This window comes from Ornithodoros turicata, chromosome 1 (genome assembly GCF_037126465.1).
Source record: "Ornithodoros turicata isolate Travis chromosome 1, ASM3712646v1, whole genome shotgun sequence".
Taxonomy (NCBI): domain Eukaryota; kingdom Metazoa; phylum Arthropoda; class Arachnida; order Ixodida; family Argasidae; genus Ornithodoros; species Ornithodoros turicata.
Genome location: NC_088201.1, coordinates 50635595 through 50660077, shown reverse-complemented (window position 1 = coordinate 50660077; position 24483 = coordinate 50635595). Strand labels below are relative to the sequence as shown.

Genomic DNA, 24483 nt, shown 5'->3' with positions numbered 1-24483 from the left:
ACGAAAAACCCTCTTGAGCTTCACTGTACAGGGTGTCCCAGAAAACGTGTCATTGAATTATAATAAAAAAACTACGCCACGTAGAATCATGCGGTCAACAGCATTTGTTCTTATTAGGTTTTTGCCACCTCCTAACGTGAATGTCATGTACTCCAAGTTTAATTATGTAAATATTTGCGAACTCAACTCGGAAATTTGCCAAGTAAAGGTCACTTTTTTACCCCACCAATATGAAGAGCGTGCTGAATTCACTCAAATTCATGATAATTGACAGTGATATTCACGAGCTATCCCATCGGAAAAAATAGCCGAATATCATGCTTTGCGGGGCACTGGACCATAACGCGCGATGACTTTTTGAGCGCAATCGCTCTTAGTGTGACGAAAGGAGGTTTCGAAGCCCAGCCCACAGAGTGATAGTAGAAAAAGTAACCCTTCCTAAAATTGGAAGAGAGAAAGCATTATCCCAGCGAAAGTCGGACGTGATAAGCCGTGCCTGTTTTATCTCTTTCTGCAATGTCGGGGAGGGCTGGGTTTCCAACCTCCTTTCGTCGGACTGACAAAGATTGCGCTGAAAAATTCATCGTGCGCTATTCTGTGCGACCTCCGTAGAGCATGATGTTCGGCTATTTTTTCCGATGGGATAGCTCCTGAATATCCCTGTCAATTATCATTAATTTGACGAAATTAGACACGCTCTTCACATTGGTGGGGTAAAATAGTGACATTTACTAGGCAAATTTCCGACTTAAGCTCGCAAAAATTTACATAATTAAACTTATGTCACCCGACATTCACATGAGGAGATGGCAAAAACCCAGTAAGAACAAATGCCGTTGACCGCATGACTCTAGGTGGTGTAGTTTTTTTACTATAATTCAATGACACGTTTTCTAGGACACCCTGTATATCACCAGCCTCTATGGGTTTTCTTGATCATGCGCTTGATAAACACTGAAATAATTTTTTTTCTTTCATAGGGGTGTGGATGGTGCCAACTGTTGGAGATGGCAAAATCTAGTTTAGGCATTTCTGTGGAGTAACGCTTGGGTAGGAGGGTCACATGCCATCTGGTGGAATACTCACGCTGGAAAATCCAGTTTGGGAATGCCTTGCCGTAATACGACATTTTGTGTCTGACTTGAAATTGTGTAAGGGGAATGTGTGAATGGGGGATCTAGAAGTGGTAGCCAATGTGTGCTCTGGAAATGTGCCTGGAACCAATGAGTGAAGTGTACTACGAACCAGCCTATAGGGTAGCCAATGAGACCAATAAGGGGTTGGGGTGGTGCATCGGGAACCAGGCTATGAGCTGTCCCAGAAGAGTTGGTAGTGCTCTGGACCGGCACCCAGAGGCCTAGCCTACATATTGGAAACTATGAGCTCTCCTGGACCAATAAGAAAGCATCCCAGGATTAGGGACCAGTCAGTGGTGTGCACAAGACAGAAGCTGGAGAGTACTGGCCTATGGGCCGGCTTAGAAATCATTGGAATCGACCAATGAATGGCTGTCTGTGACATAGCTGGAATTATGAACCAATAAGCAGTTGGGCTCTACAAACCTATGAGCAGGCTTAGAAATATAGAAATGAGCAGAATTGACCAATGAACGGCTGTGTTTGTCCATGATGTACAGAGCACTGTGGACCAAGAAGAAAGTATTATGGGTGAATAAGCAATTTGGGGTCTTGCAACCTATGAGCGAGCTTAGACGAGTAACCAATGGGTAGAATAGACCAATGAGTGGATGCCTGTCCCAGCCCTGGACCAATGAGAAAGCATCCTGGAATTATGGCCCAATGGGTGGAATAGACTGTTGCGGGTGATCTAGCCTATCAGTGGGCTCACAAGAGAAAGCAATGAGCGGGCGGATCTGGTATGGAGCCCCGGCCGCTGTGGGGCAGACTTAGAAGGCTGTCTATGAAGCCCTAAACCGATGAGCGGACAGGGGCAGCAGTAAATGCAGGTGACTGGTGCAAAGGCCAGCCAATCAGCAATCAGTAGGCGTGGAATAGACCAATCAGCGAGAAAGGGTGGAGCTATGACGTCGCTGGGGTCGACCAATCAGCGGGCTTAGAATGGGCTTGAACTTAATTAGAAAAAGTTGTCGTTGTGGGGCACGGCTCTATACTAACATGCTAATGCAATATGTTTGAACATTCGCCATTACATTGGAAAAAAAGGAAAACACAAAAAATGCATGCCGTCAGTGGCGTCACTAGGGGAGTGCGGGGCGTGCGGTCCGCACCGGGTGAAGCGACGGAAGGGGTGACGCACCGCACCAATACAGCCGCTTCCTCCCGTTCTCTGCAGCACGCTCACGCAAAAAAAAAAAGAAACAGAAATAAAAAAAACATGAGAAGCCTTCTGCGAGGCACATTATTTTTTTTTTTTTGAGTGTAGTGTAATATGTTTATTTATCGCGAATCGCCTGGTACGGAAAGGTATCCGTTAATGGGGGACTGGGAAGGGGTGGGGTGGGGGGTGACGATTAGAGCTCCCGCACCGGGTGACGCGTACCCTAGCGACGCCACTGCATGCCGTTTCGCACGCATGTGCGAAGGTGTGACAGCGACAGCTGTGTCGTCCACGCGCAATACGGGCGAAATGTGGCTCTATTCAAAGAGGGCCAACACACCTTTATGGTCAGTAAAGTACAAGAGAGAAACTGATGTTCTGAGGTCTGAACATAGAAGGGACAGATACAAACAAAGCCTAAAATTGCCTAAGAAATCAACGATAAAAGATGAAAGTCACTGAAAAGGTTAGCCAGCTGTAGGGATCGAACCCACATCTTCTGGATTATCGGTCCAGGGCTTTACCAATAGGCGATTTCAGATATTGCCCTTGTGCTCCGCACGGGGGCCCTCCGTCGCCCAAGTCACGCGCATCGCGCAATGCGTCGTGGGAAATGGTTTACATTCGTGCTCGTCTGCCTGTTGCTCGAAGGTGCGGGAGGTGAATGAGAGAGAAAACCGAAACCGTTTCCGCTCTTCTTCTTCTCTCTGACTCATGGAAACTAAATCCCAAGGTGCAGCGGGGCTTTCGCAACACGGCGCTCTCTGGTGGGCCATCCATGCAATTTCTGAAATCGTCTATTGAGCTAAGCTAACACATCTCTCCAGCGACTTTCGGGGTGCGTCATCTGAAGGGACGACAAACCAGCCGCTCACTCTCACTCACCCTCCTTTCACTCTTACATTTTTTTGCTCACTCATACACACATTCATACGACGGAAATCGACGCAAGCGGCACCTGTTGAACAAGAGAGAAACTGATGTTCTGAAGGGACTGATGTTCTGAAGGGACGACAAACCAGCCACTCACTCTCACTCACCCTCCTTTCACTCTTACATTTTTTGCTCACTCATACACACATTCATACGACGGAAATCGACGCAAGCGGCACCTGTTGAACAAGAGAGAAACTGATGTTCTGAGGCTGAAACAACATACAAGGGACAGATACAAACAAACGGTAATCCAGAAGATGTGGGTTCGATCCCTACAGCTGGCTAACCTTTTCAGTGACTTTCATCTTTCATCGTTGATTTCTTAGGCAATTTGAGGCTTTGTTTGTATCTGTCCCTTCTATGTTGTTCCAGCCTCAGAACATCAGTTTCTCTCTTGTTCAACAGGTGCCGCTTGCGTCGATTTCCGTCGTATGAATGTGTGTATGAGTGAGCAAAAAATGCAAGAGTGAAAGGAGGGTGAGTGAGAGTGAGTGGCTGGTTTTTGTCGTCCCTTCAGATGACGCACCCCGAAAGTCGCTGGAGAGGCGTGTTAGCTTAGCTCAATTGGTAGAGCCCTGGACCGATGATCCAGAAGATATGGGTTCGATCCCTACAGCTAGCTAACCTTTTCAGTGACTTTCATCTTTCATCAGTAAATCACGTTGGGAAGGTAAGGCACTGAAACTGGGTGGCAATGTTCTGGGTGAGGACAATGTCGATGCACGTACTGTTGCGAGCCTCTTGGCCTCTGCTTCGCGTTCCCTAACTTTTGGGTCTTCTCGGCTTCATCTCATCGCAACCGCTTTGCGTTACTGCTGGATCATGTTATCTTTGTGCAGCCAGTGCGTTGGGCTGCTTGTTCTCTCGATGTGCTATGCCGTTCGCGTGCTGCAGCGGCGCGCCGAGCCGAGCTCTGAACTCCCTATCTGGAGACGGCATACGCTCTCCCTAGTCGCCCCAAAAGTTCACAAGAGTTCCCTCATACAGCTATCGCTCTGAAATGTCTTCAGCTAGCAGCCCTTCAAGAAATTGCTGTAAAACGGGATTAGCAAATGGGCTACCCGCACACAAAAAACCCAGTGTTGCAAATTTCCGAGTCACTTACATCCATGCTCCATGTCCTCAAGAACTTGTTCTGTTGTGAATTGTTCAGTCATCGATTCGTATACTGGAACGAAAATGACACCAGTCTCTTGATTAGTTTCATGGGTGAAAGCACCAGTGAAACGTAGCTAAGGCTCGGTTAACATCATCTTTGCTGTATAGGCACTAAACATGCGCATATGTACCTTCTGTCGCAGTCTCACTGCCAGTGGAATCACTCACACTGGTGGCTATCTGAGTTTGGCTCGTTGAAGAAAGGCTATGGGTCGTCCATGTCGTCTTCGGTGCACTTAAAGTCGTAACTTCGATCTTTGCATCTGAAACCATCCGCAGCGTTATGTTTAATATTGCTGTACAGCGGTCGTACAGTTGTCTCATGCGCATGGCACAAGACCAAGACCAAGTAGGCGACATGACGCGGCATATCGGCAAGACCACTGGTTCGTCACAATATATCAAAGATAGGCACAGACGCCTGTGGAAGAAGTGGCGGCAAGCGGTCAGTTCGGAGGGGTGCAGGGACCCCTTTACGGTGTAGGCATGCCTAATGCTGAGTTGGATTGACAAAATGGATAACTATGTATAATAATGTAACAAGATTCCATTGGCCCAACGACAAAATAGAGAGTGTTACAGTCATGTCTCGCTTACCAGGGGTTCAGATATCCGGAAAACTGGGGACGAACCTGCTACCCATTAGATTTTTTCTCGGTTATCCAGAATTCGTTATCCGTATCGGACAGCAGGGACCAATCTTCCAGGACCTAGGTCATTCTGATTCGCTTATCCGGAAAAGTGCCAACGTCCTGTGTCCCTGGAATGTGCTATGGTCGCGTTATTCCGGAAAAGCGTCACATCTCACCGGGGCATTCTCTACTGTTTGGCTCTTCTTTCTTCAGAGGTCACCCTTTTTGGTGTGCGCGGGCACGCGGTAGAGATGGTAGACGATAACCGGAAAAGGTGACCTGCATGAACCCGGCGCAAGAAATTCACATGTGAATGTCAATGTCCATGCCATCCGAAAGCACCGCCTCCCTTTTGGCCTCTGCAAAAGACATTTGCAAAAAGACAAAAACATGTGCGCGCGACCAACTTTCTGAGACATTACTCCTCTTTGAACAACAGAGCGACGCAGCAGGTGCCCGTGGCTGTGACCAAAATTCTGTCACACGCGTGCCTACTAATTTCAAGCAGCTCAATTCGCATGAATTTTTGAAGTAACGATCTTCTCCTTGTTTCCTTTTCTGGAGCTACCAAGAAATCTACCCAATTTTTTCGGGTTTGCCCGGAAGTTGGCTTGGTTCGGTTATGCGGATGGACTCCCGAGGTGTCCGGATAATCAAGACATGACTGTATATAGATCGTTTATAATGTCACCGTGAAGCTCTAGTACCTAATGGAACCAATGGCAGCGTGCATGACTCAGAATCTTATCCGTTGATTGGTACGGTAGATATGCTACTGGGGTACGGTAGATAAGCAACGTGATGCCAGACACTTCGAATTAACAAGGCGATTGGCTTATCATGTGTTCGGAAGCGTTATCGCGAACACTTTCCGATCTAAGAGACGCTATTAGTGACTGTAAAGGCTGGTTTAGAGTCCGACGGAGTGGGGTATAGAAAAAAGTCTACGTCTGGCGGCAGCCGGCGAGCTGTGCACGGCGTGGGCACCGGTGGACTCGCATTTCCCAACATGACGTCACCCATCGAGCATTTGATCGAAACATCCGTGCCTATATATAATACACGACGCACGGACAATAGGGACAAGCAAAAAGAGGAGAAACAGATGAGAAGACGTGCGACTTTCTTCTTCAATTCAGTGTTCATGTTTGGGTCTTCCAACCGTATTACAGTATAAAAACATAACAGTGCCAACGACGGGAGCACGGATAGCTTTAGTCGGATTCCAACACGCGTGTACAGTTGCCAGATATGACTGCTTTCCCAGTACGAAATGCGAAAACCTCCGGTAGTGTTTTCGTTGCGCTGCGCCGAATTGCGTCACACTATCATCCCGGTAAAGGCTGGTTTAGAGTCCGACGTAGTCGCGTTCCGCGCCGACAGCCAGCGTCTACCGAGGTCATAGTCTGACGCGATTCGGCGCAGCGCAACCAAAACACCACCGGGGATTTTCACATTTCATAATGAGAAAGCAGTCATACCTGCAGCCGCTTGCTGAAATCCGACTAAAGACAATCCGTGTTCCCATCGGCTGCACTGTTATGTTTGTGCTACTGTAATACGGTTGGTACCCCCAAACATGAACACTGAATTGTATAAGAAAGACGCACGTCTTCCCAACTTTTCCCTTTCTTTTGCTTGTCTCTACAGTCCATCCGCAGTTTATTATATAGGCACGGATGTTCCTTTCCAGTTTCAATCAAAAGCTCAATGGGCGACGCCATGTTGGGAAATAGAGTCCACGCCGTGCTCAGCTCGCTGGCCACCGCCAGATGTAGAGCATTGCTTTACTCCCCGACGGCGGCTGGCGTAGTCGTGCGTTGCCGCCGCGCCGCGCTTCGCCGAGTGTCGTCACACTATGAACTCACCGGCGGCGGCTCGCGATGCGTAGCGGTGCGCTGTGCGTCGTTACGCCCTGCTCCGTCGGACTCTAAACTAGCCATAAGATGAGGAAGCGTGGCGTAGCGAACGGTAGCTGTCGGCGCGGAGCGCGAGCGGCGAGGGGCGAAGACTACGTCGAACTCTAAACCAGCCTTTAGTTCATCGGAAGCACAGTACGAAAGCAATACGACAAAGGAAGTTATCAAATCCAAGCTTAGCAATGTGATATCTCACACGTTTCAAAGAAACAGGGCGATTGGCTTATCATGCTTCCGGAACCGTTATCGTGGACTCCTCCCGATGTACTAAAACTGGCTAACCTGCGCTCAGAATCCCAACGTCACGGTATGGCTGATTATTATATATTGGTCGGTAAAGGCAGGTTTACAGTCAAACGCAAAGCTTCGACAGTCGCCGCAGCGTTCCGAGGCGCCAGCCAAAGTTGGCCACGTCACGCTTCGCCGTCGTTAGCTGGTCATAATCCGACGGATAGTGCGTAGCGAAGCGAAGGGATGGCACGATATGATTTGATGCGCTACTTTATTTGTCAATGCGTCCCTCGCCTTCAAATATTTTACAAAACTGCCCCGAACAGCCTTCCAATACTTCTTGCATCCGTAGTTGACGAGTCGAAACATCGTTACTTCAACGGCGACGAAGGACAATGACCGGATTTACAAAGCCATTGAAGACAATGTGGAGTCACTGAGCGCACGGCTCTGAAGTTCGTATTTTTTTTTACACTTATACACACATCTTTCATCATCACATTATATCTTTATACACACATTTTATACCTCTGTCATCCGTTCGACGTGTTTCGTGCGGACTGTGCTTATCATTCGCGGCTTCGAACGACAAGCGCAGTGCATTGTAGTCGAAGCTACCACCCGCCGACGCCAGACGTAGAGACGTGCTCTACTCGTTGGACGACAGCTGGCGCAGTCGCGCGCCGCCGTCCCGCCACGTTTCGCTTGATAACGCCGAGCTATAAAATGAACGACGGCCGCTTGCGTCGCCACTCTGGGCCCCTGGGCGACTTCATCCACCAGAAAGCTTTACGATTGCCACATGGAAAGCCAAACTTATCAGTTATCTACTGAAATAAGGAGCTCGCTGCACGACCCAGAATGGCGGCGATGTTGATGAATCATGAAAAGTGTGAAAACGTGGCAAGCGACGGACGTGGCAAGCGACGTGGCTTTGTGGGTGCTCGTTTGACCGAAAAGGTGAGACTATCTGTGTCCCGGTCCCACAACAAGCCCAGCACCTTGATCGTTGCGTTGCCATCGGATGCGTTGTCGTAGGAAACCTCGTCCGACAGAAACCGCTCGCGAAGTGCGGATGAATTTGAAGTCCATTTCCGTATATCCATACCGGCTTCCTGGAGTATGTCAATGGTGTCGCCATACACTTGAAGGGCGTCGGGTTCTGACGTGCATCCCACAACCAAATCGTCGACGTAGAACCCTGTACAAAGCCGTGGAACAGTCATCGGGTATCGAGAGGCCACGGAAGCGAGATGATGCTGTAACGTTGCCGCCAGCAAGAAAGGGCTGGATGTGGCGCCGAAGGGGACCCTGGTCATGCGCCACTCCTCAATCTGCGGGCTCTCATGGGCGGCGACGTCCTGCACCCATAGGAAGCGGAGGAGATCTCTATCATCTGTTCGATAACTGATTTGTAGATACGCCTTTCTTATATCTGCCGTGAGGACGACGGTGCTGCAGCGAAACACTAGTAATAGATGTATGAGGTCGGCGTTAAGCTTGGGTCCTTTCATGAGGAGACTGTTTAGAGACGGTTGGCCGGGGCAGTGAGACGAGGCATCGAAGACGACGCGGAGCTTCGTCGTTACGGCGTGTTGCGACACGAGTTTCCCCGGGCCTATTCACTAATGCAAGAGCCTATTTGCGTCCTCCAAGAATGGTCAGCGGACGCCGAGCAACCTTTTCTTCCCGCATACGACCTGGTTCTTGAAACGATTCTCAAAAGTCACAACGGACAGTTAATCCGTCAAACCCGTTCACGTGTCTCCAACGTGGGCGCAAAAGCAGGTCACGGTCGGATCAGCTGCCTTTCTTCCCTCGGACAAAGCGGCCACCTCCAGACTGGAGACGACCATGGAGCCCAGACGACAGTGCTATGTACAGAACTGATACGTTTAAGCCAAAGTGCTTTTATTGTTAATGAAGTGAGTGCTCTTTTGTATGTAACGGCCACGGCCGCTCGAATGCTTTATAAGGAGCGGACTCTCCCGTTCGCTCTGTCTGTTCTCTGAAACCCGTCGAAGATGCAATAAACCACTGTTTCGTTGTTTGAGTCGGACCCCTGCCTGGCCACCTCCCCGTCACATCACCGCTCGGACCCCGAGACGCAACAACTGGATGGCAGCGTCGGGATAGACCTCGCTGGACCGCAAGTCGTCGCATGGGTGAGTGCACCGCTTTCCTTGTCAGATCTTTACCAGACGGTGAGGAAGCACTAGGCAAATTCTGTTAGCTATTTTGGTTAGGAAGCACGAAGTTCAGCTTCAACCCAAAAGTATAGCGGGGAATTTGGCACTCTAGAGAGGAACCATGGACTTAAGTAAATTGCGGGTACCAGACTTGTTACTTCTGCTAGAAGAACTTGGAGGTAGCGCTGGGCAGGCAAAACGAAAACCCCAAATCATTGAGCTTATCCGGGGAATTGGAGCCGATGATGAGGAACTAACGGAATGTTGGCAGTTGATCCTTGAAAGAAAAGAGATGGAAGAAGCTGCAAAACAGGAGCGTGTTGAAAAGGAAAAACGCGATCATGAGCTCACGGTGAAAAGATTGGAGTTAGAGAGACTCAGGTTGGAGGCTGAAAGTTCCGGACGTGTTGTAGGCAGAAGCGCGAACAGTGAGCAAATCAAAATCAAAGATCTGCTACAACCTTTCAAAGTCGGGGAGGACATTGGTCTGTATCTCGTCAATTTCGAGCGCACGTGTGAGAAAGTAGGTTTCGAGCGCGATGTCTGGCCTCAGAAACTCCTCACTCTATTGCCCTGTGAAGCCGCGGATGTCATAGCTCGGCTAAGTAAAGAAGACGCCGCTGTCTATGCCAAAGCGAAAGACGCTCTGTTAAAGAAATACCGCTTGTCTACCGAAGCCTTTCGGCAGCGATTTCGCACGTCTAACAAGAAGCCAGACGAATCATTACCAGAGCACGAATACAGGCTGAAGGCAAACCTGCTAGAGTGGCTTAAGAGTGCAGAGGTGCACGGCGACCACGATAAGGTTATCGAATGCATAGCTTTAGAACAGTTCTATCGCTGCCTCCCCGAAGCGACCATGTTTTGGGTTCAGGATCGCATGAAACAGGTAGATGTGCAAAAAGCCGCAGAACTCGCGGAGGAGTTCGCAGCCCGTCGTAAAGCGCAGACAGTGAGCACGCTGTCGTCTAAGGGTTCGCTGGAAAGCGAGAAGGAAAGCCTAGAATCAGGAAAGGTTCATAGGAAAAAGTTTCATTCCGGGCGTTTCGGAAAAGGTCAGGAAACAGCTAAGCGAAACGGCAGCGAGGCACGACTGACGCCTGCTACGTCAGAAAACAGAGGCCAGTCTAACAGAGAGAATACGAGGGTATTCGAGTCTAGGAGACGTGACGTTTGCTACGTTTGTAACAAACCAGGCCACTATGCGGGAAGCTGCCCAAATAAAGTAGTGTTTTCCTACGTCAGTAGCAGCGCCGAGAACGCAAAATTGCTCGAACCGTACCTGCGGGACATGACTGTAAATGACAAACCGTGCCGTGTACTACGTGATTCTGCCGCTACGATGGACGTTGTCCACCCATCGTACGTAGAAAAGGAAAACTACACTGGGGAATGTGCCTGGATTAAGCAGGTCGTGGAAGAACACAGCGTGTGTCTTCCGTTAACAAGAGTTACCATTAAGGGTCCATTCGGAACACTGGTGACAGAGGCGGCAGTATCGAGAAACCTCCCTCAGGCGTATCCCTACTTGTTTTCCAACAAATCTGAACAGTTGCTAAAGGACCGTGGTCAGTGTTTTTCAGATGAGCTTGTATTGGCTTTAACTCGCTCTAAGGCAAGAGAGCTCGCGTCGAAAATGGAATACGATGCTGTTCCAAATCAGACGGCACAGGGAGACCCGATAAATTCCGATAATCTGAGTGCGGGTGGCGCCGATAAGGGAACTTCGGGAAGGGACGAAAATCGCGCCCGTGAAGAAATTGCGCAGGAAGCGACGAACGCGAATGTACAGCCCTTCGAAGGCAACTTCCTATCGCCAGTATCGAAGAATTTTGAAATTCTTGCAAATGTAAATGCGGAAGCTTTCGCCAAGGAACAGGAGGCTGACCCAACGCTTATCGAGCTGCGTAACAGCATCAAGGAAGGTGTAGCAAGGAAAAATATTAAATTTTTCGTACGATCGGGCCTTCTATACAGACAGTATCAGGACCGGAATGGTAGGACTTTTGATCAATTGGTGGTTCCGCAGAAATACCGTGACGACCTCCTTCACATAGCCCACTCGGGGTCATGGGCTGGGCACTTAGGGATTCGTAAGACTAAGCTCCGCTTGGTGCAGGAGTACTATTGGCCCATGTGCTGGAAGGATGTGGAAATGTTTGTAAGGTCGTGCGACACATGCCAACGCGTAGGTAAATCGGGCGACAAGAAGAGAGCCCCGATGCAACTTGTCCCCATTATCACAGAACCATTCAAGCGTCTAGTGATAGATATCGTAGGACCACTTCCCGCCACAAAGTCAGGTTTCCGCTACATCCTTACTGCGCTCTGCCCTGCAACTAAGTTCCCGGAAGCAGTGCCTCTCGTAGAAGTAAAATCCACGACTGTTGTTGACGCACTTCTCAGCATATTTGCGCGCGTCGGCTTCCCATCAGAGATCGAATGTGACAACGGGAGCGTTTTCACCAGCTGTCTAACCACTACCTTCTTGGAAAAATGTGGAATTAAGCTAATTCACAGCTCGATATATCATCCCCAATCGAATAGCGTGGAACGCGTTCACGGAGTGTTAAAGCGCGTATTACGGGCGTTGTGCTTTGAAAACAAAAAGGACTGGGAATCGTGCCTCCCGGCGACTATGTTCGCACTACGCACAGCTCCGCACGAAACAACCGGCTTCAATCCAGCAGAGCTAGTTTATGGCAGGAACCTAAGATCGCCATTGCGCTTATTGAGGGAATCTTGGGAAGGCCAAGGAGAGGACCCGACGGTCGTCGAGTACGTTCTGAATCTCTTAGAACGATTAAGTCACGCTAAAGAAATTGTTGAGCAAAACATGAAAGCGGCTCAGGGAAGAGCAAAGAGATATTATGACAGGACGGCCAGGAAGCGAGTGTTCGCGACAGGAGACAAAGTAATGCTGTTGAAACCCGCAAAGCAAAACCGACTAGACGTGCAATGGGAGGGACCCGCCAATGTAGTGCAAAAGATTTCAGACACCAACTACGTGGTTGAGCTAGGAAATCGTCGGAAATCAGTAAAGGTGTACCACTCTAACCTCATGAAGCCGTACCGAGAGCGTGAGGTCATTGTAAATCTCAGTTTAAATGTTCCCGAGGAAGTGACTCCTGAGATTCCCACTGTCGATGACACCAGAGAACTCACAGTCGAGGAAATTGTATGCTGCGCGCGTTTAGGAGAATCGCTCGAACCGATGCAGGTAACTGACATTAAAAGGATTGTACATGACTTCAAAGGAGTCTTTTCGGAAAAGCCAGGCAAAACATCGGTTACAACCCACGACATTCAGCTCACTAGCAATGAATCGATTCGATCTAAGCCGTATCGAATGTCGCCCAGACAAAAGGACATTATGGAGGTCGAAATCAAACGCATGCTACAACTCGGGGTGATTGAACGAGGTGAAAGTGACTACACCTCGCCAATGATATTGGTTGAAGTCCCAGGAAAGGATCCCCGGCCGTGCATTGATTATCGGCGACTTAATGCGATAACCCGGGACGAGATATACCCAATCCCCAACATCGAGGACAGGGTTGAGACAGTGAGCAAAGCAAAGTTTATTTCGACCTTAGACTTGGTTAGGGGCTACTGGCAGGTGCCACTAACGGAGAGGGCCCGCCGGTATGCCGCCTTTGTCTCTCCCTTTGGTACCTTTCGTCCCACAGCATTAGCATTCGGCCTCAAAAATGCTCCCTTTTGCTTTTCGAAGCTGATGGATAACATCTTGGACGGTCTAAGCAGCTTCGCTCTGCCGTATCTCGACGACGTGGCTATATTTTCAAATACCTGGGAGGAACATGTAGAGCACCTCAGGGAGGTTTTGAGTCGTCTGCAGCAGGCTGGACTAACCGTGCGACCAAAGAAATGTCAACTGGGAAGCGCGGAGATCACGTTGTTGGTCAGGGCTACCGCCGTCCTTCTGACTTGAAGATCAGCGCTGTAATCGATTTCCCGCAGCCCAAAACTAAGACAGACATACGGGCATTTTTAGGCCTCGCTGGCTATTACCAGCATTACATTTCTAACTACTCTCAAATTGCTAGTCCACTAACGGATGCCCTTCGAAAAACAGCCCCTTCAAAGGTGGAATGGGACGAAAATAAGGCACAGGCTTTCCAGGCCCTAAAGGAGGCCCTAACTCGCAAACCGGTGCTCGCAACACCGGACTACAACCGCACTTTTATAGTGCAGTGTGATGCAAGCGACCGTGGCATAGGAGCCGTCTTGTGCCAACTTGACGATCGCGGGCGAGAGCGGCCAGTTCTCTTCGTTAGCCGTAAGTTGACTGCGCGCGAAGAGGCGTACAGCGCCTCGGAGAAAGAGTGCGCGTGTCTCGTATGGGCTGTACAAAAACTTGAGTGCTACCTGGCGGGGACAAAATTCATAGTCGAGACAGACCATTGTCCTCTGACCTGGTTGCAGAGCATGTCGCCAAAGAACGGACGTTTGTTACGTTGGTCTCTCATACTCCAACAGTACAGCTACGAAATACGCTACAAAAGGGGGAGCCAAAATGGAAATGCCGACGGCCTGAGCAGAGGCTTTTAGTTCACTGGATGAGCTCAAGAACGCTTACCAATTTTCAATTGTAAATACCTACTTCTTTGTGTTTCTATCATGGAGTGCTCGTCTGGTGCCAGCGATTTGTGAGGGCGTAATTCCTCTTTTGTGTGCAAGGGTTATGCTCATTGTTAAGTAGCTGAATTGAGGGCATAAAGAAATTAGATGTACATATTATCAGAGTTAACACTGTCTGGTGTGATCGGGCTTTGGATAGCGGGGCACTTATTTGTGCACGCACGTGTGGTTCGGTGTGTTTGTTTCGCACACTGCTGTCTATTGTTGTATCCAGAGCTATACTTCTTCATCAGAGGCCTTTCAAGTCCAAGACTTCAACGTAGGAGTGTCCCTGTTTCGTCACGTACTGAAGCCACCTGTCCGTCCTTCAGCGGGAAACAAAGTGGCACGTGGAGCTGGACGCACTGGTTGAATCCAAGGCATCATGAAGTCCATCATCATAGTGGAGCAGCGAAAGTAACTGCTCCCCATCGTGATGACCACCGACGGGGGAGGAGTTGTTGCGACACGAGTTTCCCCGGGCCTATTCACTAATGCAAGAGCCTATTTGCGTCCTCCAAGAATGGTCAGCGGACGCCGAGCAACCTTTTCTTCCCGCATACGACCTGGTTCTTGAAACGATTCTCAAAAGTCACAACGGACAGTTAATCCGTCAAACCCGTTCACGTGTCTCCAACGTGGGCGCAAAAGCAGGTCACGGTCGGATCAGCTGCCTTTCTTCCCTCGGACAAAGCGGCCACCTCCAGACTGGAGACGACCATGGAGCCCAGACGACAGTGCTATGTACAGAACTGATACGTTTAAGCCAAAGTGCTTTTATTGTTAATGAAGTGAGTGCTCTTTTGTATGTAACGGCCACGGCCGCTCGAATGCTTTATAAGGAGCGGACTCTCCCGTTCGCTCTGTCTGTTCTCTGAAACCCGTCGAAGATGCAATAAACCACTGTTTCGTTGTTTGAGTCGGACCCCTGCCTGGCCACCTCCCCGTCACATCACCGCTCGGACCCCGAGACGCAACAGGCGTCTTTCCGTCTCACGGCGTGATGGGGCATGTAGTACACGTTGTCGGTTTGGTTCGAAACATTAGCAACCCGTTCGGCATGACCCTCGTCAAAGTATTCCCGAATGACGGAATCGTAATTGAGAAGTAGCTGCGGGGAAGTACGAAAACGCCGCAACTGCGCGACCAGCCGCTGCGCCGCCGTTACCCGGTTGTTTGCTTCGGCTGGAAGTCCAGAGCCCTTAACCATAAGTGGAACCACATAGCGGCCATTACGCTTTTCTACTCGACTTGAGAAGCAAAGTGAGGCGACGGAGTCGTTGTCGCCGGCAACGTGGTCGGCAATACCGAGGGCGTCCAGACGCCACATCTCTGACGGGTCAATACTCTCGAAGTGATCCTGATCTTCGTGTGCGAGGAAGAAGACTGACACCAACGATGATATCGTTCCACGGACGGGACCCCCGACGTTCTGTACAATCCATCCGAAGATGGTTTCAACGGCTATGAGGTCGGTAGCGAGGCGTTCGACATTACCGGTGACTACCTTCCAATAGTAGTCTGCTCCCACCAACACTCCAATCTCTGCGGTGTGACATGTGTCGGCAAATGGCCAGCCGCGCTCTTGCATCACCCTGATTGTCTTGATGCCCAATGGAGGAACAACGACGTGGCAAAGGTCGTCGACGCCAAGAGCCGTTAAGTCGACAACGGAGTCGCTTTCGAAGAGGGATTCGAGGCGCACCGTGACCTGCTCGCAGCGGTAATGCTTGGGATGCGTCGCCGCAAATGAGAATACAGACAAACTCTCTTCACCCTCGACCTCGCACCTCAGCTGCTGCAAAAGGTCACGTCGAATGAACGTCTGCTGGCTTCCGGTGTCGAGGAGGATGCGAATTTGCCTTCTGCCCGCCGGGCCAGACGCCCACACTGTAGCAGTTTGCAGCCGAGCAATTCCCCCAGTATTCTGCAGACTTGAGGCTAGTGATGTCGTAGTTCGGCTGAGGGGTTGCGGAGTCGAATTCTGCCTCCCCGATTGAGAAACGGGTGTCTCGCTGGTGCGCTGCGGGGCATCACGCCTCTGGATGTCGCACAGTACCGAAAGGTGCCGGCCGTGGCAAGTGGCGCAGGACAACAGCGCTGCCGTTCTGCACAGTCTTGAAGGATGACCAGGTTTCCCGCATCGAAAACATCTGCCTGTTCGAGATATACGTAGCTTCTTGTCGGCGGGGGACAAATAGACTGTACAGGACTGAAGCGGGTGATCGGTGGACCCACACAATGGGCACGAGTCAGACGGTGGGCGAGAACTCGGACGTAGCTGATGATCCATTAGCCCCGGAGAACGCCCGCTCGTCGCTGCTAGGGCTGAGGCTGTCGCCGGGCTATGGAGAATGCTTGGACTTCGGCTAGGACGCTGGGAGGCCTGACCGGTTGCACGAGTTAAGGCAACTTCTTCCCGCGTCTCGACTTGGACTTTGAGAAAGGAGATAAGAGCCTCGACGTTTTCCGTCGGCGTATCTACTGCGCCACCTCCTCCGCGGTCTCGACGTGAGGCATCGGTAGCATCGTCGCCGCCGCGTTCTCGACGCGAGGCATCGGTCGCATCTACCCTTCATTGACGAAAGAGCACACAAAGATCCTCGGGAAGGCACCGCGTGATGACGCGTTCAAGGATAACGGCGTAGTGCTCCTTGGGAACGTCCAACGCCGCCAACGCAGACGTGCGAAAGGAGACCTCGTCAAGGAGATGCCTTAACTGGGACACCTGTCCAGAACAAGTCACCGGACGAAGAGCTAGTAGCGCGTCGATGTGCTCGGACGTCAATAAACCTGGCCGGCCGTACCTGTGCTTGAGGGCCGCGATGGCGGCGGGGTAACGTTGAGAACTATGGCAAACCGGAGTCTGAAAGGTGCAGGATTTAATGGACCGACCGTAGAACGATACAGGACTGAATGGTAGATGCGCGCGTGAACGATGTCCGATGATCTTCGTCCTTTTTACAACACAGCGCTTAAATTGCATCAAATAAGTACTCGACAGCAAAATCCCAATCAGTTATAAAGTTTGTAACACAGACATAAGGAAGTGACGGGATTCGAACTCACACACTGAACACCTACAGAGTATCATCAGCGCCGCCAGTTCCCACTGAAGTCGGCCCAGGACGCATACTAACAACCCTGCCCCCACTCCTTCCTGAAGTCCTCTCTCCACATCTGTACGTCGCTCATAGCCACAGTTGCTTCGCGGCGCTAACACGGAATCAAAAAAAAAAAAATTAACGCCACCAAGACATACTGCTTCATGCCTCATCTCACTCGTTCGCCACGCACGTGCACAATTTAAATCCGAATGCCATCTGGTTCAGCTAATCACCGCAAATGATTTCAAAGTAGGAGGTTCATTCTTTTCGCCTGCACTGCCTGAACTATATAGTTCAAGGAGTGCAACCCTCTCGCGTTCTTTTTTTGGCGAATTCCACTGGTCGATGTGGAGCCAGCACCTTATCCGCGTGAGGGCAACGGATCCGGCACGAAGGCACCAAATCCGAACCCACCACCGAAAAACAATCGCGCTCCAGCCAAGATAATGACGGAAGCCGTCGCCCACATCCCGGCAAGCGTGCCCGATACTTGCTGTTGCTCGGCCTTGAAGATGCGGAACTTACGCCCCAATGCTTCGTTAGAGTTCCGGCCGAAACCGAGCTTTCTTTGCAGAGCAAGAGGGAGCACGATCTGGAACGACCAGTGGAACAGCGAATCCCATCCGAACCCGCCAGTGAAACCAAGTGAAACACGCTTTCCCCGCCTCGGAGCAGAAAAAGCCGCTCCAAACGTACCAGTGGAATTCGCCAACATCTCTCGTGTACTGGTGAAGCACTTTTCTTTCAAACAGAACCCTCCCAGGTTTTCGGCAGCTACCAGTGGCTGCCCATACGACTAATATCGGCTCGTCTCCATAGCTATACGCCTGCCGAAAGGAAGTCGTTATCTAGGTGCCGCGTTGGTATCACACGCGTATAGTATGTGTAAGAAAGAGAGTCTGGCCATTAATGAAACCTGCCTGCCCCTCAAGCTCCATCAACTTTTTGAGCTCTCTGGCTAATCACGAGCCGAGATACAGTTCGGTATTATTCGAGGCTATCCAAAGAAAAAATTTCGCCCTGGGTGCGCTCGTCCCGTGTCAACGTGCTGTCTCTCCTCGTCTTTGCTCCGGCGCTTTGACGTTCATCATGGAAAATCAACGAGCCCAAAGATTTTCTCTTCTTTGCTTTCCCACATTTCTTTCTCTCCCAGCTTTTCTTCTAGCCTCTCTCCTTACGATTTCAATGTGCAACTGATCCACCCGCGTCCCTCAGCAACGTCAATCTCATCCATCCTCATACGGACTCTCTGAAGGATTTGAGAGGGTTTCTAGAGCGCCATCCGAATCAAATACCTCTCTCGGGCCCTACAGGCCAGCTGATTATTTTTAATTTTTTATGCAGGAACGCTCGTTGTTTCTCGTGCAAGCCGCTGCTGCCAAAAACGGAAATTTTATGGAGAGGTGGGATTTTATGGACTATTCCTACGACGCACAGTGAGTAACGGGGAAAGACCTACCATTAGTTCCAGAGTCGTTGGCTGTGTGTCGAGACTGCGGGCTCGTTGCATTAATGCAAAAGAGTGGATTCGTTACCAAGGTTTGGTTGGCCGCAGCAACGCTTTGTGTCGTGACTCTTCGCAGCAAGATAGTGATTAACCCGCTAATCGCAACTGTAAAATTATCGGTTAATAGATATTAAAACACTCGAACGGCAGCATGTGTTTATATTGCGTTCAATATTCAGTGACATGCAAGGATTAAGACTACAATTTTCAATAGATTATCTACAGTAGATTATCGTACAGAGCACTATAAAACCTGCTTACATCTGCTCTGTTCTGAAGTCGTGCTTGTTCGAGACGCAACGCTACTGAAAGCGTAAGGCAGGGTATGTGATTTGACTTCGGTTTTATTTGATCTTGAGCTGTTAATGTGCTGCAGGTAGAAGTAGATTCCTCCAGACGTCAAACCTTCTGAAAAGTTTTATAGGCGTATGAAAATAGGAAGGACTTGCAAAGGATCATCCACGTTGAGTAACGTAGCACAACTCGGTGTTTTCGTAACAACACCGTTAATACAGCCACAAACACTTCGATATATATTCCTTGTCAAAAACAAGGAGGTGAGAGCTAAAATAAGATGCCTTACCACTGCCATTTCAAACAGAAGAGGGATTACAACATCCCATTGCGATAGACGACGAGCAGTGTCTTCACTGTCGCAGCTTCTTTTCAGAGGAAGGATATCCACATATCCATTTCCTCCCCGTCTGAGACAGGAAGTGTAAGAAGCTTTGTGTACGGGCGGACAGAGGACGACATACAGGCATAACGACATAACGGCTGCGTGCATTTTCACCTGCCACACCAAGCGTATGTACAGGAAGCCCATTCATTTTCCTGCCGTTACCAAGGCATTGATCTCACTCTTTTAGACTGTAAATGGACAGAAAAACTATCACGTGGAACAATATATTCCTTCATCAAGGAACAAGAACGGTAGGCAGTGATGAGCCGTTGAAGGCAACAACGCATAGCTACATAATTGAAATTCATAGTGATGTCCACTAACTATTTCTACAGTAGGTTAACTATAACTACTAACTACTTCGCGATGGAGTAGTTTAACTAGTAGTTTCAGAGGAGTAGCTAAACCAATTCTTTAACTACTGCAATGTATTTTAATTACATCTATAACTACTTAACGTCGTCCATCAACACCAATCCCTTGTAGTGTTGTTGGACACCTAAATACGAATCACAAGCAGTGATAATTATATTTAAAATATACTCTTGTGCCTACGTCGCTTAATTCACATACTGTCGTAAACTCCAACTGCCTGTCCCTTGTATATTATGCGCTGACAAAAGAGCTTGTTGCGGAAATATTTTCTATGGAGTGAAAGCTTCCGTTACAAAGGTACAACATACGACGGACCATGTACGAGATTTACACTCACGCTCCTTCGTCACAGATCAATGCGCCACGCAGAAATATTGTGGTGGGTGCCGAATGCGCCACTGTGGACCGTATAAAATATTTTCGCTTAGTCACGATGATCGATCACGTAGCCATCCTATGCGGTTATGTGCACAATAGGACGGTAACCAAGGTATTACACAGGCCGCTACGATTGTCAAATACAAAGCTTGCGTTGGGATTCTTTGTGCGCCTACGTGATAAACTAAGTTACAGATTTATTTCACAACAAATGAGGCTTCACTAGACAAGCATTAAAAGTGAAGATTTAGTTCACATGCACGGCACAATTGCTCTGCACCTCCGTTCTCGTCAAACAAGTAGCTCAAGGTAAAAGTCGGAAGCACAATCGTGCCGTAAAGCTTGCGACAAAATCGGAAGTAGTTGGCGCCTGCAGTAACCTAACTACTTTAGTTAACTACTCCGAAATAGTAGTTTAACTAGTAGTTGCCACTACATTTGTGCAACTAGTTGATAACTACTTTTTAACTACAATCAGGTAGTTTAACTAGTAGTTTAACTACATGTAGTTAACTACTGGCCATCACAGGCAATTTCATGTATCATATTCGAGGACCCAGTACGTTCAAGGTCTGAAGTGACGAGGTACTTCCAGGCCATGGCTATATGATCTTCGCATTTCAGTACATTGTGCTTTTTTTGGACTTGCTCTGCTTCTGTTTGGTTAGGTATCGAGTAAAGCTCTCTTATGCTCTTTCGCAGCACAACCAATGTGCAACCAATATTGTAAGGAGGATTGTCAGCTATCGCAGATCAATCTTTGCAGAACTGGTGTGCTCAACACCCCTCCCGATAAGAGTTACGTCTGTTACAGTCTCACGTCCAACTGTTGCAATTACATCATGATTTAGCGTAGAAGCCAAAGTGGCTGGCAACAAAAAAAAAGAGGGGGGAAGAAACGGCCAGTACTTCTGGTTTCCGTACAACACATTGGTATACTATATGGTTATTACCCACGGTGTCACTTCGGTCGTTTCTGTGCTAGTTATTTTCTTATGTATTTCTTTGCAATAGCTGTCTATCTGCATATCAATGATGCGATGTACACAAGTACTCGAAAGTGGTAAGTTAATGAGGAAGAAGGATACCTTGACTTCTGCTGTCAATATGTTCATCTTGTCGTGCCTCAGCTATAAAAGAAGAAGAAAAAAGCAACATGGTGAGAGAATCACATCCTTCACCCCAATGGCACTTTCATTCCCCTCGCAATAAGTAAACACTATCCGTAATTTCTTAATAAGTTTTCACGGAGAGCGCAAAACGTCTCCATGGTTAGCTACTGATCTGGGACAGGACGGTCCCATAGAACAGCCTGCGACCTCATGTCATGGCCGTGCTTTCCAGAGCATGTGCCTTGAGGACACTGAGCCTCTGGACTTCCTCCTTGGTGGTGCAGTTCTCCTATATACATCATTTATAGCCATCTGAGCCATTGGGTGCTCCTTATCTTCCGTTAGCCATGTCGTTCCGTGCCCATTCATGTCAGCTCTCGTATCATTTGCCAACTATCCGAAAACCTCCCGTATATTTGAAGTCAACTTGACTGCGACAAAGAGAACTTGGCTGCGTAACCGTCGGAGCAAACAGTCATTCAGAATGACATCGTTCTGTTTCCTGATTTGTTGAAAACAGGTAATGTAAACCTTTTTTTTTATCAATGTGGATATGTGTTATTTCATACACTTCCGATTTTCAACGAATCAAGGGAGAACGGCCTAAATGGCGGTTGGTTCCGAGAGAGTTATGCTGTCAAGTTCTGTCTTTAAAGTGGATCACTTCCCACGCAGGTTGCCAAAACTGGTTGACTTTTCCCTCGCTAATAGCCCGCGTATAGCTGAGGTTGGTGATCTGGGACTTGGCAGATTGGGCTGTAACTGCTACGACTTCACGTCCTCCATACCTGTGCGCTTGAGTCTTCACTTTAAAAACAGAATTTCACCGTATACTTCACTCTGGGTCAACCATGGTGCCGATTGGTATAGTTATCGCTTCTGATTTGAAGAGGGTACGGGGCATACACCTTTTGGTGGCAACTAACGTATCTAAATTGTCACAAAAAGGTGTTCGCCTCCCATTTTCAATGAATGGGGAAGTGCTCAGTATACTTTAAAAACACAGCTTCACCACATAGCACACTCTTAGCCAATCACCGTCCCGAGTGGCATCGTTCTGCCCCCCGATTGGTTAAAAACGGGTGGCGTACGCCCTTTTCAACACTTACGCAGTTCCAAAAAAGGCGTACGCCCCGTGCTTTCCAGAAATCGGGAGTGGTAAAGGTATCGTTCTGTGCAATGGTTGGCCTTCAATGCGATGTAGTGAAGTTCTGTTTTTAGAGTGAGTGTACACAAGGCCACAAGACTGCTCTTCAGATGACCATACCCCAATTGATACTTGCCGCAAAAAGCCGTACGCTACCCTCTCTCTTCGAGTCAGAAGCGATAACCCTATCGTTCGTGGCAATGGATGACGCACAGCGTGCTATGCGGTGAAGTTTTTTTTGAAGTTGCGGTGTTTTTAGAGTGTGTTCAGACGACTTGTTTCCGTTCCCCTTGCTCTGTACTTTTGTGCCATTACGTTCAAATTCAACCTCCCAGTCATTAATTCCCCCTACCGAAAACGAACATAGTGTGGGATACGACCTCTTTTAATGGCAGACAATAGAAACAAGGCCCAGCCGAAGATGACGGCGGTCAATAGTCCGGGAAGTACGAACATGATGACGTTCAGCTTCCGGTGCCGGCTGTCCGCTTCATTTTGCTCTTGCCTAAAATGATACATGTAGGCGATATTCCTTGATCAGATCTTATCACATTATAGGCTTTTGAAGAGACGCTATTTAGTTGCGCATTATGTCTTGAGAACTAATAGACAGCAGTGCTACTCTTGTAAACGAAGGGCTCTATTAAGCAGCATTTTCTCTGCTCGTTCTGTACTTTCCCTGCTTAGCAGTGGCAGACGACGACAACGAAAAAAGATGCACGCGCACATCACGTTTAAAAAAATGTTGTAGTAATGTAGACGCCAATGAAGAATTCTGTAGGCAAAACATTTTGTAATATCACTTCGTAATACTTGTCAAATTAACGCGACGAACACAGCCCTGGAGAACGGGAAAACACAAGACGCTATTTTCATAATGTTGGACATTCACGAACTAGACCAATTTGTAACATTCCAAGATTAGGTTGAATTCAACTGAACCTCCAGGACTAAGATGAAACATTAGGTGGTTTCGCTTACTTGGCCATTTCTGAAAAGCAGCCACGCATACTGCTCCACGACACGGACATGATCCCCAACAATTTAGTAACGTACGGTTCACTTGTAGCGTCTTGGTACGGAAAATTTAGAACAGGCGCTTGACCATGATACGTTGACGATGATGCTGATGATGATGCAAGAGCTAGAATGACTGATGACAATGATTAGTTGACTACCATCATGGTGAATGGAGCAAGACTGGCAAGGTACGTTCTAGTTACCGTACCTTGCCGTCTTGCTCCATTCAGCACCCGGCTAATTTGCCCGGCGAAATTCGGCGATCAATATTTCACGACACGAGCTCGTATCAGGATTTTTAAAAGATAGAATGGCTTTCAACGAGAATTGTATCCCGTCCTGCTACCTCGCTTTTGCTGGAAATCCTCTACTTACAGAATTAAGTAACGAATTTTAGGAAATTAGTAGTTAATCTTGTAGTTACATACTCTCTTCGAGAGGATGCTCGCTTAGCCGCATAAGTTAAGTGCAAAAACGCCATGCTGCTCTCACCGTTTTCTTATAAAAAACTGTAAATAATAATAATAAAATATTGTATCTGCTACGCGTAATATACAGGGTGTCTCTGTTAAATCCCCGGGCTAAATAATTTGCGAACGGGTGCACCAGTCGAATAACTTTCTTTTTTACAAGTATCTACCCGATACCACCTACAGGCTGCGCACCGTGTGAATGAGTGGGAGGCGCTCATTGTTTAAATAAAAATTCGAATTAGTTTCTTGAAAAACATAACTTCTAAAGCAGGGCGCCGTCGGTATTAAAATGGGTACTACCCCTTTTGGGACCTTCAGTGGACACCTTTTAGAGAAAAATCTGCCACCGAAGCGGGCCATTTGTTGCAGTACTTAATTGGTTTCGGTTTACATATTTTTGTCGCGGCTGGTCGCGGTGAAGCGCAAAAGGACGCTCTTCCACTGCCTTATCCACCAATGGATTACGTGTTCTTGAGCTCACTTCGCAATGAGAAGTGCTGAAGAAAAAATGGAAACCATGTGATATCAAGATACTATGTGATTAACTGTGTTTCGTCCATGGGATCATAACAGAGAAAGAGCGCATATCAGTCAGATAAGCGGGGTGGCAACTAGCGTAGCCTGTCTGACGCTATTACTGTTTCTCCAGCACTCCCCGTTGCGAAGTAAGCTCAAGAA

General features: G+C 48.6%; 1 protein-coding gene across 1 annotated transcript in view; it reads right to left on the bottom strand.

The window, feature by feature from the left end:
- LOC135398871 (uncharacterized) overlaps nt 1–23469 on the bottom strand; it is a 29158-nt gene extending 5689 nt beyond the window's left edge. Inside the window, exons 1-7 of the mRNA XM_064630407.1 lie at nt 23294–23469; nt 22693–22817; nt 21142–21183; nt 18880–19026; nt 18571–18723; nt 4524–4655; nt 4340–4402 (exon numbers count right to left, since the gene is read on the bottom strand). Of these exons, the coding sequence (XP_064486477.1) occupies nt 4340–4402; nt 4524–4655; nt 18571–18723; nt 18880–19026; nt 21142–21183; nt 22693–22817; nt 23294–23343 (712 nt within the window). The 5' untranslated portion in view covers nt 23344–23469. The remainder of the gene's footprint in view (nt 1–4339; nt 4403–4523; nt 4656–18570; nt 18724–18879; nt 19027–21141; nt 21184–22692; nt 22818–23293) is intronic.
- Nucleotides 23470–24483: the final 1014 nt, after the last annotated feature.